This window comes from Cervus elaphus, chromosome 4 (genome assembly GCF_910594005.1).
Source record: "Cervus elaphus chromosome 4, mCerEla1.1, whole genome shotgun sequence".
NCBI classification, from domain to species: domain Eukaryota; kingdom Metazoa; phylum Chordata; class Mammalia; order Artiodactyla; family Cervidae; genus Cervus; species Cervus elaphus.
The window spans coordinates 63,430,912-63,448,810 of record NC_057818.1 but is presented as its reverse complement, the minus strand read 5'-3'; the positions used below and the strand labels follow the sequence as shown (position 1 = coordinate 63,448,810).

Below are 17,899 nucleotides of genomic sequence, written 5' to 3'. Positions count from 1 at the left end.
TCTGTCCAAGACCCGAGAGCTGTGACACTCGAAATCTTTGTTGTCTCGAGACACAGCCGAGGAGCATCCACTCACATGACACTCCGAACGGATCATCTGAGTGGTTACATTCTACTTTTTGTCACTGAGGAGACACCCATCTTCACACACTCACACAAAGGGCTTTTGAATTCTCCCGGTTTTTCAACATGCTGAATACATCTCAGCTTCCCATAGAAGCAGCTCTCAAAATTCTTCTCTTTTGCCTTAAGTTGTGTGAAACACTAACTTAGAACAGGCAGGAAGCAGCTCTGCTCCAGAGGAAGTCAAAGAGATTTAAAGACATCAAAAGGCAGAGAAAGGAAGCACAGCTGGACAGAAGGACCAACAGACCCAAAACGGACTGGGGAGGGGTGAAGGGAGGTAAGGCTCCGCCCCCACTGGCCCCGCCCCTACGTACCTTCGCTTCCGGCCTCTTCCCACGCTCCCCCCTTACGTCGCCTCTCGTTGGCCGCGGCTTAGCGCACTCACCTCCTCTGTACCGGATTTTCTACCCGCGCGTGCGCAGTAGCCTGCAGACCGGAGTTGCGTTTAAATGAGCGACAGAGAGTTCTGGTGAGTTTGTTTGTTCCTTTAAAACCCGGATGTCGTAGTCCCACGGCCTGTTGTCCTTCACACGTGGGTTTCGGGGGTCTCTGTGGACGTTCAAGTTACCGCCCCCATTGTCCCATCCCCAGTGTGTCCTCGCATCACCGTGAGAAGTTCTGAGGTCCGTTAGCTTAGCTGCCGGGTCCCTGGGGCCCACGTCCGCTTCCTGTTAGCATCGTTCTAAAGTCCATGTCCTTCTCTGGCAGTTCTGCCTTCTAGTTTGTAGAGACCGCTGCTTAAAAGTCCTGCATTACCAAACCCCTAGGTCCCTGATCCACGAAGAGGTGAAGGAGGCTCTATTCTGTATGGAGTTTGGTCAGGGTCTCGCCTATGGTTTGAAGGGGAGGGTCAGCCTAGAACGCGTGGTTTTCATAGGAAGGGCCGCGAGTTCTGAAGAAAAGAATAAAACTAAAACCACCTCGTTTGATTCTGTGTTCCAGAATCCCTGCTGTGTCAGTGGCCGTGGAGGATTGTGATTTGTACCTGTTGAGATCCTCCCTCTGTGTGGGGCTGTGTTACAGGGAGCTCGCTGTGGTTTTCTAAGTATTGAACAGCCTATTTTCAACACTCGGGTCACTTCCCAAGACTGATCTTACCTGAGAAGGAAGACCAGAGGAGGAGGAAAGCAAGGAGTCAGAAATGACTCGTTCCCAGGTAAGAGGCACAGTCCGTGTTTGTTCTGTCTCTCCCGAAATGCTGTTTCTTTGGACTTGATAAGCTTCTTAACTTCTGGATGGGTTTGTTTGGACTTAACCATAGTCATCATGCCAAGGGACCCATTGCCGTCCTGGCATGTGTGACAGAAAACAGTATTGCCGGGCAGAGAAGCTCACTCAAGCTTTTAAGTCCCGAGTTTTTATTGGGGTTTAGCCACATAGCCGTAGTTGATAACATCTCCAGCATTCTCCCCTCTTTAGAGGTTGGACTAATAAGCCCACCTGGCTCAAAGCCCCAAACCTCTAGTCACTTCGTTGGTCTTTGTGAAATGCCCAGCCTCACAACCTGAGTCATCTCATTATTAAAGTAGGGGCCAACCGTAGGTCATGTTGCTAGCATAAATTATCAGGGCCCACGGGGAGTGTAAAGCCACTGCACTCACTAAGGACATTCGAAGAGAAAAAACAAAACAAAACAAAACAAAACTTAAATTCCAAGAGTAGTTAACAAACTTCCAGAACCTGGGGACCAAAGCCTGCCAAATTCTTTTTTTGTTGTTGTTTTGTTTTGGTATTTATTTGGTTTTGGCTGTACTGGGATTTTGCTGATGGTCTTGGGCTTTCTCTGTTGTGATTAGGAGGGGCCACTATCTTGTTGTGGAGCTCTGGCTCTAAGGCCCGGGTTCAGTCGTTGTATTAATCCCTGGCAGGCTCTGGAGGATGTGGGCTTCAGCAGTTGTGGCACACTAGCTTAGTTGCTCCGAGGCTTGTGGGATCTACCCTGACCAGGGATGGAACCCGTGTGCTCTGCATTGACAGGCCAATTTCTCACCAGTGGAGCATCAGGCAAGCCCCTAAATTCTTTTCTTTTTTCCCCTAAATTCTTTATTACACAACGCTGAAACCTAAATCTTTCCTTTATGCCCTTTGACTTTTTTTTCCCCTCTGATTTTTGTTACTTTGGAATACCTCACCTGTTTCAACATGAAAAAATATTTTGTTGTGTTTACCTTGTATTTTTCAAAATAATGTCTAAGTCTCTCTTTAGGTGAGCTTCTTTCACTACCTTGTAACTATTTTGCTTCATCTATTTTGAAGTTTTACTAGTCTATACAGTTATAACTTCATCCGTAATTTGGCAGAATTACAGATTTACAGATTGTAATTACAGAAATCTGTAATTTCCCTCGATTTATGTTTTTTTCATTTTTTTTTTTTTTTTTGTTTTTTTTTGTTTTTTTTCATTTTTAAATTCAAAATTATGTTGGCTCTCCTAGGTACAGCTGAGACTTATACTTGAAATATCCATGTTTGTTTTGAGTTTGAATTGTTCTGAATTTGGAGTCACTGAAGTCTTTATGTCACCACATCTTCCAAGTAAAACTTGCGGTTTTCAGACTTGATGTGCTTCAGTAAAGGTTTACAGTTTCTTCACATAGGTCTGGAAATGTGTTCTAAATAGGTGTCATGGTATATTTGCTAATAAAATGTAGACTGTTTCTCATATTGTGTTTTTGGTCATTGTTACTAAAGAGAAACATTTGTTTTCAGTGAACCCAAGTGACTCAGTGGTAAAGAATCTGCCTGCCAATGCAGGAGAACTGGGTTTGATCCCCGGGTTAGGAAGGTCCCCTGGAGAAGGAAATGGCAACCCCCTCCAGTATTCTTGCCTGGGAAATCCCATGGACAGAGGAGTCTGGATGGCTACAGTCCATGGGGTCGCAAAGTGTTAGACGTGATTCATGTGACTTAGCACACATTCATGCACAATTTTTAAATGTTTGTTTTACCATAAATGCTAAAATACACGAGTTTTGTTTTTTTTTAAAGGTGGATTAAAAATGTTTCTTCCAAAAGATCTGTTACTTATGGAAGGTTGCTTTTACCTGAAGTGTGTTTATGTGTGCATCTGTGTGTGCAGGCAGAAACCTAGGGCTTATTTAAAAGCCATCATCATTTCATGAAGATTTGTATTGATTCTAACCTTTGAAAACTGTTCTTAGATATTTTCCATGGCCTTCGATTGTTTCATTTTAGTGAAATGAATATATAGTTCCATTTTAATATATGTATGCATGGAAATGTTCATATGATTTGATCAGTTATTGTATTCTTTACAGTTAGAGAAACTTCTATGAACTTTCTTTAGAGTTGTCCCTATGTATTCGTGTGTGTATTATTAGTTAAAGTTTAGAGTACATAAAGTGAAGTAAATTTAAGCTGTTTAAGGAATGTTTGCTACATATTTGCAAAAAGGTGGAACAGCAACATAATTGGAAGACTCTGTCAAAACTCTCAGAAAGATATATAGTATATCCTAAATAGTTAAAATGATTGTTGCTACTGAGGATGCTATCATATTTGAACTGTAAAATGTGTAAAACACTTGAAGTTCAAAAGTAAGGATGAATGCTTACCTTACTATTGCATTTCATTACTATTCAACATGGCCATTCATGGAGCAGAATTTTGAATACCACTAGTTAAAAGAAGCTTGTTAACAATACTAAGGAAAAAAGTTAAGCTTGCTAAAAGAAATGGCACATTTGTCCCACTCAAGAACTCTTGGGTCAGAGTATGCTTTTTAAAAATATTCCCTGTTTCCTTGATAGAAAATTCATCCTGTGTCATACAAATACAACACTCAAAAATAAATATGCCAATGTTGTGCTTATTATTTTATCATTTCTTTTCCAGATCAGAATAGTTTCTGAAATGGTTTGTGGTACATTTCTCATCCTTTTTTAGCTTAGGATTGTAATAGAAAATATTGCTGTGTAAAAGTCATATTATACTCTAACACCAGTTCAGTTCTGCTCTCAGGACTGAGATAAATGAGATGAATCGCCTGCATGGATTTCTTTCAGTAAATTCTTTCCCTTCAGTAAATCTGTCTAGTCACGACCATCCCTCTTGAGATACAGGTTTTCTTCTGACCTTATGACCATTGTTAATTCCTTCTTTCCTTGGTAATGGTTACTATACGTTTGGTTTTCTGATCTTTATTATTGTCAAAGAAATTCCTTAACAGCCTGTATATGCTCACACAACGATCATTAAAGCACCCTTGTTCCATGAGAGCTTGGGTCCCTGTGTCTTTCTTTCTTTCTCTCGCTCTCTCTCTCTCTCTCTCTCTCTCACTCTCCCTCTCAGGCTAATTCTCTGGAGCGTGGAAACCGGCCGAGCTCACTTTCTCACCCGGGCTTTCAAGAGTTCCTCGAGAGGATGCCCTGTGCCTTCATGAGGGGTACAAGCCCTGTGTCAAGGGCTTTATAGGTTCTCTGCGTAAACCAGGGAATATCAGCCTCTTTCTGTCTTTTGCTTTCTTATTGTCGACTCCGGACCACCAGGTTCTGGGCCATTAAAGGACTGCAACGTTGGGCTGCAGATCAGGGAAGTCATATATGAAGTGAAATTTGCTTACAACACATTTTAAAAATATTTATCTATTTGGCTGCACTGGGTCTTCTTGTGGCAGGTAGGATCTTCAGTCATCCTTGTAATTTTCAGGTTCTTTGGTTGTGACATGTAAACTCTTAGCTACAGCATGTGGTATCTAGTTTGCTGATCAGAGAAAGAACCAGAGCTCTGTGCATTGGGAGCTCAGGGTCTTAGTCACTGGATCATCACAGAGTTCCTGAACTAACATTTTTTAATGATAGATTCAGGTCATAGTTTCCATATAGTGCCAAAATACCTATGCAGTGATAATGCATTCCTCCATGTACTTCTTACCCCATGACTTATGTTCACTGGTTTAGATGTTTCTGTGAGATTCCCATGCTATGAATTTGTTTTTTTTTTACTTGACTTGAACAACTGTCTTGAAAAGAAAAAAGTGAGGGATATGCCTAAACTCTCACAATTAATGGAGTAACTCCATGTCTTCTTACTTTCTTTCTGCTTTGGAAGATGAACACTCAGGTGTGTTGAGCAGAGATGGGTTTTGGGAGTGGGGGTTTTCATCCCAAGCCCAGGTCTGATCTTTTCCAGTACACTCCATGCTCACATCAGAGAGTGTCATCACAGTTTTGTATTTTCCAAAATGTTTACAAGAATCTAATTAGTCCTAATCTATGCTCAACTGTATTAAAATTAAAATACAGTTCAGTGCAAATAAAGAAGATCATCCTCTCACATTATGTACATTTTAATCCATTCAAAATTACCTGAGTTTAGTGACATGAAAAATTTTCTCTCTTCCTCCTAATGAGCATATAGCCCCATTTGAGTGTATGTCTGTACTCAGTGGAGATGAGTTTGAGTAGGCTCCGAGAGTGGGTGATGGACAGGGAGGCCTGGCGTGCTGTGGGCCACAGGATCTCGAAGAGTCGGATACGACTGAGCAACTGAACTGGACTGTATGTATGAAAACATTAACATGACTTGATCAATTTTTTCTTCTTCTTTTCTTTTTGCTTTGTTTTTTGAAGAACTTCTGGGGAAGGGAATGACTACCCATTCCAGTATTCCTGCTTAGGGATTTCTTGGACAGAGGAATCTGGCCAGTTAGAGTCCATGGGGTCACAGAGAATGAGACATGACTGAGTGACTAAACCTTTTCTGTCTTCAGTATTCTTTACAGTTACAGAAGCTTCTATCAACTTTTCTTAGCGTTGTCTCTGTGAATCTGCCTGTGTTTTATTAGCTAAAGTCTAAAGTACATAAACTGAAGTAAAGTTTAAGCTCTGCCGTTTAATGGCTGTTTGTTAAAATATGTGCCAAAAGGTACAAGAGCAACTTTCCTGATTTTTAATTATTTCTCTTGTCCTTTCAAGACTCTGATAAAAACCATCAGAAAGATATAGAGTATATACTAAATAGTTAAAATGATTCTTTCTGCCAAGGTTGTGGTTACCCAATGAGTGAAGAACAGATACAACCAAGGAGGGTCTTAGAATGCAGAAACTAAAAAACCAGACCCTTATTGTCTCATGTCTGGAAATTCTTTTCCAACTCGCACCCAGACCATGACATTTTTGGTGGCTTGTTTGGGGACTTAGAGTCTCTTCCCCGCCTCCTCGCTTCTCCTTCCTCATAGGGACCCGCTGCCAACAGCAAGTGCTGTGGCAGCAACTGAGGAACTCTGGCCAGGGTTACCCTCTGGTGTGTTGTAAAGGCCTCACTGCCCACTGCACCCAAAGTGGCTGCCACTTGAATGGGTGAGGGTCTCTCCTTTGTCTTTTTTGCAAGTGAGGACTATGCGAACCAATATTGTGTGGGCGCAGGTCAGACACATAAAAGCCATTAGGGTGCCTGCCCCAGAAAGACTCCCATGTGAGGATAGGGGGGACACAGAATGGATCAGGCCCCCAGGAAGACAACTTCCTTCCACCATGTCAGGCACCTAGTGGTTGAAGCAAAACAGAGACCATTGTCTCTGGGCCACCGCCTCCTAGATGTATTGTAAGGCGGATTCCTCAGCCTTCTTCCCTGTCACTTTCACTTCTTTCCCTTCTGGTCTGGATTGATTTACAGGAGCCTGGGTGTTGCCTCTGAGCCATCCCAAGAGTGCCTTCCATGTTTCAGGGAATCACCAAACGGTGAGTCACCTGGTTGCTCCCGGGCATCTCTGTCTTTCTCTGCCCATGTCACCTGGTGGCTTCGCTGCAGGGTTCTCACAGGTCTCGTCTCACTGTTGGACGCAACTGCTGGGCTGCTCGGCCACTTTGTGCGTCAGTCACACAGAGAGACCACTGGGGGAAAAGGGTCGCCTTTCTGTCAGCCAGTGACTCAGTTCGCCCATTCGATGGTAGGTGGGCTAAGAGTGGGTTCTCTCTCATCCCAGGAGGCTCTCTCATACTCAACCCTTGGCTCCATTCTCAGAAACTGGGAAATGTTGACCCTCCAAAAGGCCTGGCTCCTATACAAACGGGGGACCCCCCAGAAATGGCCTCTGAATGGCATACCAGGTTTTGCCAAAGGAAGGGAAAAGACTCAGAATTTCCTTGTGTTCTGTTGCCTCCCTGTCTCCTGTGCCCCTCTGTCTCTCTCCATCAGATTTCCTAGATGACCCCTACTCGATCCTTCATATCCACATGGTCTCTAAGAAACGATTCTGAGGTTCCCTTTGGTCCAGGTCTTTCTCCTATATTCAAAAGCCTGAAGGATCAAAAATTGTCCTATCATTCTAAAGAATCCCCTTCTAAGGAAGCTTATCTCTCAGGTGGAGAGGGAAGCAAGCTTCCCCCACTGCTGAACATCCTAAAGAATTCCCTTCTGACTACCCCTGTTTCTCAGGGCTGGGAAGGACCAAGCTTCCCCCACTCCTGCAAATTCCCTTAATCCTTCAGATTCTCCTCATTGGACAAAGACCTCACTTCCCACCAGAGGGACAGTCCAAAATTTTTATCAGCTGAAATGCCCCTGATATCAGAGTCAATTTGAGCATTATTTGGTCTATATTTTAGCTGTAAAACTAAGACTACAGAAATAAATAATGGCTTTTTGACACAGGATGACCCTGACATTCTTTAGACTCTGGAGAAAACTGGTTAAAATGAGCGGATGGCTAGACTGGCTCTTTAGACAGTTTCTTGCTTATGTCCCAGAGCCTGTTATTCAATGTGTGTATCCTGGCTTTCTATAGAGCATGATGAATTCTCAACATTGTTCCATCAGTTTCAATGTTGAACATATTCCCTTTGTGAAAGACCAACACGGGGAGGGACTGGTATAAGGGATTCCCAATGGAATGTTGTTCTGTGTTGATCCTAGGGAAGTAGGGGAAGTGCCGTGATGAGTTTATATCTGGATGCAACTTCAGGTCTTTAGAACAGGAGTAAAAGGCAATGCCCTTGGAAATAGAATGGACTCAGTGGTCCAGATTTTTTTTCAGAATATTTTCAAAAATAAAAAAATGCAGTTGAGACTATCCTCTTCCTCTGTGTCGATAAGAAAGACTTACTAATTAAATGTGGTATTAGGCTACATGTTACGGGAGGTATATATGAAGTGAAATTTGCTTAAAACTAACATTTTTTAATGATAGATTCAGATCATGGTTTCCATAATATTGCCAAAATACCCATGCAGTGGAAATGCATTCTTCCATGTACTTCTAACCCCATGACTCTGATGGTCACTGGTTTAGGTACTTCTGTGAGATTCCCATGCAACGCAGCTCATGTATTTTCCTTTTGTCTTTAACAAGTGTCTTGGGGGAAAAAAGTGAGGGATGTGCCTAAACTATCACAGTTAATGGGGGAATCCCATATGCTCTTAAGTTTCTCTTTGCTTTGGAAGATGACTGTGTTTAGTAGAGGTGCTGGGTTTAGGAGATTTTTCTCACTCAAGCCCAGGTCTGATCATTTCCAGGTACGCTCCACACTCACATCACACAGTCACATCACATTTTTGTATTTTCCAAAATGTGTATAAGAATCTTATTAGTGTTAATCTGTGTTCAACTTTATTAAAATTTGAACTATAGCTCTTTGGAAATGATATAGATTTTCAGGAAATTAAAAAATTCAGAACCAGAGCTTTACTTTATGTTACATCATTTTGTATGTCTGTATTCTAGTTTATTTAAATAAATAAAATAATATCATCCTCATATATTTATGTACATTTTTAATAAGTTGAAAAATTTTATTTTATTGACATGAGGACTTTTCCCTATTAACTATTAATATATAGTCCCATTTTAGTTTATGTCTCTGTCCACAAACCTGTTAACATGATTTGATCTCTTTTTTTTAATTTTTTTAAGATTTTTGGAAGAAGGGAATAGGTACCTACTCTAGTATTCTTTCCTGGAGAATCCTCTGGACAGAGGAGCTATTATTTCTGTTGCACATTCAAGATTCTGTAAACACTGTCAGAAAGATATACAGTATATACTAAATAGTTAAAATGATTCTTGCTGCAAGGTTACTATCCTAGACCTGTAAAATCTGTAAAAGACTTAAAGTTCAGATTTAAGTGTGAATTCTTCCCTACTATTCTCCTCCATTGCTGTTCAGAATGGTCATTTGTGGAGCAGAATTTGCAATATTACTAGTTCAAATAAGCTTGGTAAAAATGTGGCACAATTCCTCCACTCCAGAACTCTTTGATCAGAATCTGCTTTTTAAAATGTTTCCTGGTTTTTGGTAGACAATTTATCCTGGGTCACACGAATACAACACTCAAAAATAAATATGCCAGTGTTGATCTGAATACATTATAATTTCTCTTCCACATCAGAATAGTTTCTTGTGAATCATATCCTCTTTTCTTGGGGTTAAAAATGTGGTAGAAAATGTTACTGTGTGATACCAGAAACTACGCTAAATCAAAATCAGTTCTCTGAAATTACTGCTTTCGTTTAGGGTCAGGTTAGGAAATCTTCTCTTGGCCATATGACAGTCAGTCAGTCACTCAGTTCAGTCATTCAGTCATCAGTCCTGTCTGACTCTTTGCGATCTCAGTTGTGTCTGGCTCTTTGTGACCCCAAAGTACATGCATGTGTACTTTGTATTTCAGGGACGGCTGATGTTCCAGGATGTGACCATAGACTTCACTCAAGAGGAGTGGGAATGCCTGGACCTCGGTCAGCGGGACTTGTACAGGGATGTGATGTTAGAGACCTACGGGAACCTGGGCTCCTTGGGTGAGGATAACTGCCTTCCAGAATCCCTTTTCCAGCACTGGGTTTGGTTCCTGCATTTCTAGAATGTCTCCTGGAATTTTCTGCTTCCACCAACACCTTCAGATCCCTGCTTTCTAGCAGGAAATGGGTATTTGTGAGTTTAGAAAGAAAGCCTTCATGGTGATTCAGTATGATTCTAACCTTTTTCTTCCTTGATGTAATCTGCCTCCTTCACTCTAGCATGGTGCTGATTGAATCAGTTCCATGGTATTAAATAGTGACACCTTCCTCTTAAAATCACATTTACACTACTTACTTTCGCCTTGTAGTACTTGACCAGAATCTCAGGATCTGATTTTTATGTATTAGTTAGTGTTGTAAGGGTGCTTTCAATAAAGTATTTGGGGGAATCATCCTCTAGGTTGTATTAACATTCACCCGAGTGTTCTCTTCTCACCCAAATACATATTGGATTGGAAACTTATGAATCTCTAGCAAAGCAAATATTCCTTTCTCTGATGAACAGGTCTTGTGGTCTCAAAGCCGGACCTGGTCACCTTTCTGGAGCAAATGAAGACTCCCTGGGATGTAAGGAGAACGGACACAACAGCCACATACTCAGGTAGGTGTGAATGGATGGACTGATGACTCAGGTGAGAGGTCCCAGGAGCAGTGAGGAAGTCAGCCTTTGTCCTGTGGCTTGGGAAGACGTGCTCCAGTGGAAATGATTTTGGAGAACTCTGGGTTCATTTCTGTTGCTGTCATAGATGGACATTGCCTGGCTCCTTCTGCCTCTCAATCGTTCATGAATTCAGCTCCATGATTACTTTTCTCATCCACAGTGAGAATTCAAATTCTCTTCTTGGCTTGTGACAACTTGCATGGGTTGGCTGCTCTTTAATTTCTTGGGGATCCTATGAAAACTGCCATTGATGAATAAATATAAGATGCTCTTTTTAAAGTTTGTTTCTACCTCTAGAAAGAAATGTGTGAGTGGAATTGTAAACAAACTATCAATACTCTAGGAATATTGGAGACAGAATTTATTTTCTGATTTATATTTTCTAAAAGACTGGAAGTTACAAATATGACCTTATAAATTTTAAACTCATTTCAGTGTGTAAAGCAAAACTTCCATAAAATGAGAGAATGCAAATCTCTGAGTTACACCAATGTTTCACTTTTCGTTATGTGAACTCATTTTAAATATCTGAAGTGCATTTGCCACAATTCCTCAATGGTAAAATACTTTAATGTATTCAATTAACTCAAAGATTTTTTAAATAAATTGGCAAAATAGTTTAGAACATTTTCCACCGTATTTGTAATGGTTGTTTGAAACTATTAACATTTTAGATCATATAAAGAAGTCCTTTTAAGTCCTTTACATCCTTATTGGATTTAAATCCTTATTGTTTTACAATGTTGTGCTCTTGTAGAGCAAAGAGAATGAAGTATACGTATAAACAGCCACTCTTTGTTAGGTTTCCTTCCCTTTGGGTCTCCACAGGGAACTGAGTAGAGTTCTCTGTGATCCCCACACGTTTTTTAAAATGTCACTTCTTATTTAATTGCTTAAGACTTTACCACCTTGTTTTTTATCAGCTGCCCCAGGTTTTATTAATTTATCCAATTTGTTATCAGTTTCTGATGGCCCTCAGGTTCTAATTAGTTGTATGTCAATATCATTTATGATTTTTAGATACAAACATCTAATAGAATGTGTTCCAGTAGAACACAAGTGGTAAGAAGTGGGTTGAAGAATTTGAAGGCACCTAGTATTTCTGAAAAGGTTTGGTGTCTCCATTTAAGACGACTTAGGGCAAAAGGTAATCATTAGACTGCGTGTCTCCGCTTCATTGAGTGGTTCTTGTAGCTTATTATCTTGCCCCTTCCTCTGCTCCATACTCTTTGTCCCCTGGTTTTATTACGTTTTCTGTGTGTGTGGTCTCTGCCCTGAAGGCTGCAGGATCCTAGTTCCTCTTGTTTCCTGTGCCTGCCCTTTAGGGGCTCAGTTTGGTCCTGAGGTTTGTGCCCTGATCCCCTTGATGGGCACTTGATTGCTGTACCGAGCCTGCCCTGGATATTGAGGGGCGCTTCCCCATCCCTCTGTGGCTGTCACTGCCCTGTCTGTGCTGCGTGTGCGCCCTGGTTGGTGGAACAGAGGCCCCAGATCTGTTTCTTCACTGTGATTCTGATCTGTGTGGAGGCAGGTGGGATTGGAGCACACCCCCGGGAGAGAAGCCCCTGAGGATTGCTGCTCTGGGGATGTTCCCCTTGGGACGTGCTCTGTGCGTCACTTTCACCCATTGGGTGAGTCTCGTGTGACCCTGGTTGGCCCTGATCTTGGCCCCACCTCACCCATGGGTATGCCAGCACACGGCCCTGGGGTCTCTCGGATGTTGTTCTCCCCGGGTCACCAGCATAGATCCCCTGAACTCAGGGCCTAGGTCCCAGGTGCTGTGGTGCTGTGGGGGCAGCTCAGACTCCGGCCTGGCCGCGTCCCCTCGTGTCCGAGCCCACAAAGTCTACAGTTGCTAAAGCCACACCTGCTGTGACTGGGGGCATCCCCGTTGTCCTTCAGATGCTCTTCAGGGGCTGAGCTGACAAAGCCGGTTGCCTGTGTAAAAGCATGGTTAGTGCAGCTGCGAGCAGAGATCTCAGCTTTGCTTCCTTAACCCTGGGGCTCAGCTGTGCTTTCAGCTCCATCTGAGCATGTGGCCCACCCACTGGTGTCTGCTCCAGAGGCTGCCCCAGGGCACAGGGGTCTGCTGACGGGGGAGGAGGGGCATGGGGGAGGCCGTGGCTGGGCCTCAGTAGAGCCCACCCGGGTGGTGGTCCTCCCTACTGCCAGGGATGAGGGGCCAGCACGGGGGAGAGAGGCTGCGGTGGGGTTCTTCCCTTTGGGCCTCGCTCAACAATGGTGCTCTGCGCTTTGGTGGTGCAGGCTTCCTCCACAAGCATCCCATTTGCAGAGCTCCTCCCTCCCTCCTGTCCCCTCAGGATGTCTCCTCATGGCCATCCGCAGTCCTCTGCCTGGGTGTGCTCTACAAAGCCCACATTCCAGCACCCAGCCCTTGTCTGCAGTGGTGGACACCCTTGAGGTGGACACCCTCTCAGGCTGGGTGGGCAGGGCAGGGGTCAGCACCCCATCTGCAGCTCTCACTCCCCTCTGCCACACGTGGGTTGCCATGTTCTCTTCCACAGAGAATGAGGCTCTCCTTCTGTCCAAACTGGGCTCCCCTAGTGAGAGCATCCCCTGAATGTGGACACCTCTTCTCTCTTCAGATCCCCCCAAGGTTACAGGTCCCATCCCAGTTCCTCTCCTCTTCCTCCTCCTTCTTCTTTTTTGGTCCTACTTGGCTCAGCATGAATCTTTCTTGTCCTTTTAGGTGGTGTAGGTTCTTTGCTAGTGTTCAGAGGGGGCTCTGTGAGAATTCTTCCAATTCTGATGTATTCTTGATGCATTTGTGGAGAGAGATGAACTCCAATCTGCCTCATCCTCTGGCATCTTGATCCTTGGGTCCCCATTTTCTGTAAATCTTCAGGGATATTCACTGAGAATAGTAGATAAGAAAGCTTTTACTTGGTATCTTTCAGCTGTGTCTTCTCACAACACCCATGGTTTGATGTCAGAGAATCCAAGGTTTGAAAATTCAATCCAAAAAGCAAACCTATATGAAAGAGCTCACCTCGGAAATGAACATTTAACCAAAGACTGGGGACATACAAGGGTATGTGACAGACTGAGAGAATGTTTACATGGACATAAAGACATTGAGACCGTTTCACATACTGTGGACATGACTCTCAGAAGAAATGAGCACTGGGAGTCAAATTGGGGAAAGCACCCGATTCAGTCATCACCGTCTGCCGCGCACTGTATCTTTGTAAGCAATGACTCACATCAGTTTTTGAAACACACACGTTCCCTGAGGGGAAATGTGGAAAATCTGGAAGGTCATCCAGTCTCTACTTCAAATGCTCGTTCAGACCACTCTGAACATAGACTTCGATTACACATACATTCAACCACGTCTGAAAAGGAGAAGTTTACAAATGATGGAGAAAACTCACAATATAATCAACTTGAGGGGTCTGTGAGCTGCAGGTCATTATTCTTCCACCAACAGACAGGTTCTCTCCAATCCAAAATGTGTAATGTTGATAATAATGGAAGAGACTTAATTCAGCCATCACTGTTTGATACATATAATGGTAGGGTTAATATAAAACAACTTTTCATGTGTAATAACACCAGTCAGGCCTTAAGTACGAGCTCCAACCCCAATAGATTCCAGAGTATTTATGATGGAACAAGAAACTGTTCATGCAATGACAGTGGATATAACATTGAACAAGACTCTGATCTTAGGAAACATCAGGCACCTCAATCTTCAGATAAGAATTCTAAAAGTAATACATGTAGGAATATCTTTTATCAAGCATCAGGTCTTTCACTAAATAAGAGTACACATACTGGAGAGAAGACTTACAATTGTAGTGAATATGATGTGTCTAATCAGTCTTCAGAACTTATTCAACAGCAGAGTATTCAGAATCCACAGAAAAACTACAAGTGTAAGAAACGTGAGAAAGTCTTTACTAACACACTCAATCTACGTAAACATAGGGAAATTCCTACAGGATGGAACACTTTCAAATGTACAGAATGTGACAAAGCGTTTAATCAGAGTTCAAAACTTAGTCAACATCAGCGAATCCATATTGGCCAGGAGCCTTATAAATGTAAGGATTGTGGCAAAGGCTTTATTCAACGCAGAGATCTTACTTGCCATCAGAGAATTCACACTGGAGAGAAACCTTATAAATGTCAAGAATGTAGAAAAGCTTTCAGTCAATACGCAACTCTTAGTAAACACCAGCGAATTCATACTGAAGAGAAGCCTTATAAATGTAAGGATTGTGGCAAAGACTTTAGCCGGGTCTCAGGCCTTATGTACCATCAGAGAGTTCATACTGGAGAGAAGCCTTATAAATGTAAGGATTGTGGCAAAAGCTTTAGCCGGGACTCAGGCCTTATGTACCATCAGAGAGTTCATACTGGAGAGAAGCCTTTTAAATGTAAGAATTGTGGCAAAGACTTTAGCCGGCACTCAGGCCTTATGTACCATCAGAGAGTTCATACTGGAGAGAAGCCTTTTAAATGTCAGGATTGTGGCAAAGGCTTTAGCCGGCACTCAGGCCTTATATCCCATCAGAGAGCTCATACTGGAGAGAAGCCTTATAAATGTAAGGATTGTGGCAAAGACTTTAGCCGGCACTCAGGCCTTATGTACCATCAGAGAATTCATACTGGAGAGAAGCCTTTTAAATGTAAGGATTGTGGCAAAGACTTTAGCCGGCACTCAGGCCTTATGCACCATCAGAGAGTTCATACTGGTGAGAAGCCTTTTAAATGTAAGGACTGTGGCAGAGGCTTTAGCCGGCACTCTGGCCTTATAGCCCATCAGAGAGCGCATACTGGAGAGAAGCCTTATAAATGTAAGGATTGTGGCAAAGGCTTTAGCTGGCACTCAGGTGTTACTTGCCATCAGAGAATTCACACTGGAGAGAAACCTTATAAATGTCAAAAATGTGGAAAAGACTTTAGTCAACACTCTACTCTTACTCAACATCAGCGAATTCATACTGGAGAGAAGCCTTATAAATGTAAAGATTGTGGCAAAGGCTTTAGGCACCGCAGAGGTCTTACTCGCCATCAGAGAATTCACACTGGAGAGAAACCTTAACAATATAAAGAATGTGGAAAAGCTTTCAGTCACTATGCAACTCTTACGAAACAAGAGAAGGCTTATAAATGTAAGGATTGTGACAAAGACTTTAACCCAGCACATTGATCTTACTTACCATCAGATAATTCATACTGAAGGAAATCTCATAAATGTAAGGAAACCTGCAAAGGCTTTAATCAGCTGTCTCACCTCACTGGACATCAGAGAGCATGTTCTAGAGGGAAACCCTAGTAATGAAGTAAGACATGGAAGAGGTTTGTCCTGAACATAAGATTCAGGAGACAAAAGACTTATTTATATAAGAAAGATATGGAATGACGTAAAGAAAATGTAGGAAAGTAAAAAAATCAAATCTAAATAAATATCAGGAAATGCATACTGGAAAGTATTTCATAAATCCTGTTTTCTGACGTTCCTCTTAGGGAGAAATATTGTAGATAGTGATTCATAGTTAAAATAGAAAATTGATATGTTAGTATGAATCACAAGATGAAGAGGTGATGTTTAGCTATGTACAGTTACTAGCTATGTATGTTTGTTTATATTGACATGATTTGTGATTATTTGAAAACCAAAATGAATGTAACTGAATTCTCAAATTACTCCATGCTATACTTCATTTCTAGTGTGCATGCAAAGTTATGTTTTTGATGGTTGCTACCTCAAAGATGAGAAAGGTATAATTTTTCTCCATTGTAAGATTAAGGACACAGGAATGTAACATGTACAGTGAACATCTAAATGGTGGTGTTTGTCATTCATGTCACACATCCCTGTAAGTCACCATGATGTAAGTGTTCAGGGAATAATTCCACAGATTAAGATGTCCATTTTCAATAGTTGCATCACTTGCTTTTAAAGTAAAATATAATGACAGTTCACTAAAATCTTGATGTATTTTATAATATGAACAGAAGTCATGAATATCAGCTGACATATTTCAATTAAAGACATCTCTGCTACCCTAGACATGTACGGAAAACACTTCCAAGAAAAGTCTGTAATTAGTGTACGTCTTCTTAAATGATTAGCCTCCCTTTTGTAACCGTAGAAATCACAGTTCTCAGATCATTGTATCAGAGGAAAGATCATCATCGTTTATGCTTATAATCTGTATTTTAACCAAAGTGACATAGCGGAGTGTAAAAGGTTTTGTTCTGTGTGTGATAAGCATACATGTTAATCAATAAAACTGAATGGTTTCTTGTGTAAATGTTGGTGTGTAATGAATGAAGTGTTAGCCTAGCAATTGAAGCTTGCAGGAAAGAATACCTAACGAGAAACTCTTCGGTAGCATAGAAGGGTGATGTTTGTAACAATTAGTTTCCTTCCTGCCCTTAAGTTTCAAATCATTTGATCATGTATTTCCCATCATTTCTCCATTGTACTTATCTCCCTCTCTGTAACCGCAGGGACATTGTGACGGTTCTAATAAGAAGGATCATACAGAGTCCTGTTGAGAGCTCCCCTGAACTGCTCCATGCTGTTGCTGCCTCAGCATCTGTCTGGGGAGCAGGCAGCCTGCAGGTCCTTGAACTCACACCAGCCAGTCCTGTGAGCACTTGCACCAGAAGACCCCCTTCCTTGAGACCAGCAGGCTTGCTGAACCCCAGGGCCTATTCACAGGCTCCCCTTCAATGCCACCCTCACAGGGCCACCAAAATCCTAGTCCTTTTGGTCTGAATGGACCCATCCGCACTCAGCCTGGGGAGCCCACAGCACTTCACCCAGGGCCTCTTATAAAAACCTGAACCCCAATTACTGCCTCTTTCTCTGCTCACTTCTATCCTTGATCTCACTCAGAGCTTGCTGTGAATTCTCTCAGGACCTAGAGTCATGACCTCACCTGCTTCAGTTGTCCTTTGTTCTTCTGTTGAGCTAAGTAAGACTTTTCATGGGCTCATTTAAGCAAATGTAAATTTAACATTTGTCACAAGAATACTTAAAAGCCATGATGGTAAAATTCTGAACGAAGATTTATAATATTTGACCCTGTTTAATTCTTACCACATGTTTCTTGCCTTGGCTTAAAGGAACAGTTTTCTCATGGCTTTGACATACATTGAAGGCAATATATAAATATCTGAAAATATATATGTTATATAATTTATATAACATACATTGAATAGAATAAATAAATATCTGAAGGTATAAATGCTAGCAGTGAGAAACAGAAGGAACATGTGAGTGTGTGTGTATTCATACACATTTACTCAAAGGATTTAAAAATGCTAGACCACAACTGCTCATGTCAGAAGTGCAGATGGTTTACTAAAACTGCAAAT

General features: G+C 42.0%; 1 protein-coding gene across 1 annotated transcript; it reads left to right on the top strand.

Annotated features, from left to right (window-relative positions):
* Positions 1 to 456: 456 nt before the first annotated feature.
* LOC122689596 (zinc finger protein 2 homolog) lies at positions 457 to 16,827 on the top strand. Its single transcript, XM_043896188.1, has 5 exons — positions 457 to 594; positions 1,068 to 1,281; positions 9,753 to 9,879; positions 10,385 to 10,480; positions 13,459 to 16,827. Exons 2-5 carry the CDS (start codon positions 1,267 to 1,269, stop codon positions 15,609 to 15,611), a joined length of 2,391 nt encoding a protein of 796 aa, XP_043752123.1. The 5' UTR covers positions 457 to 594; positions 1,068 to 1,266; the 3' UTR covers positions 15,612 to 16,827.
* The last annotated feature ends 1,072 nt before the right edge of the window (positions 16,828 to 17,899 follow it).

Bases quoted from the DNA above. Each gene is read 5' to 3' on its own strand.
- LOC122689596 (XM_043896188.1), top strand. The intron at 9,880-10,384 runs GTGAGGATAACT...TCTGATGAACAG, and splicing joins CGGGAACCTGGGCTCCTTGG to GTCTTGTGGTCTCAAAGCCG. The intron at 10,481-13,458 runs GTAGGTGTGAAT...GGTATCTTTCAG, and splicing joins CACAACAGCCACATACTCAG to CTGTGTCTTCTCACAACACC.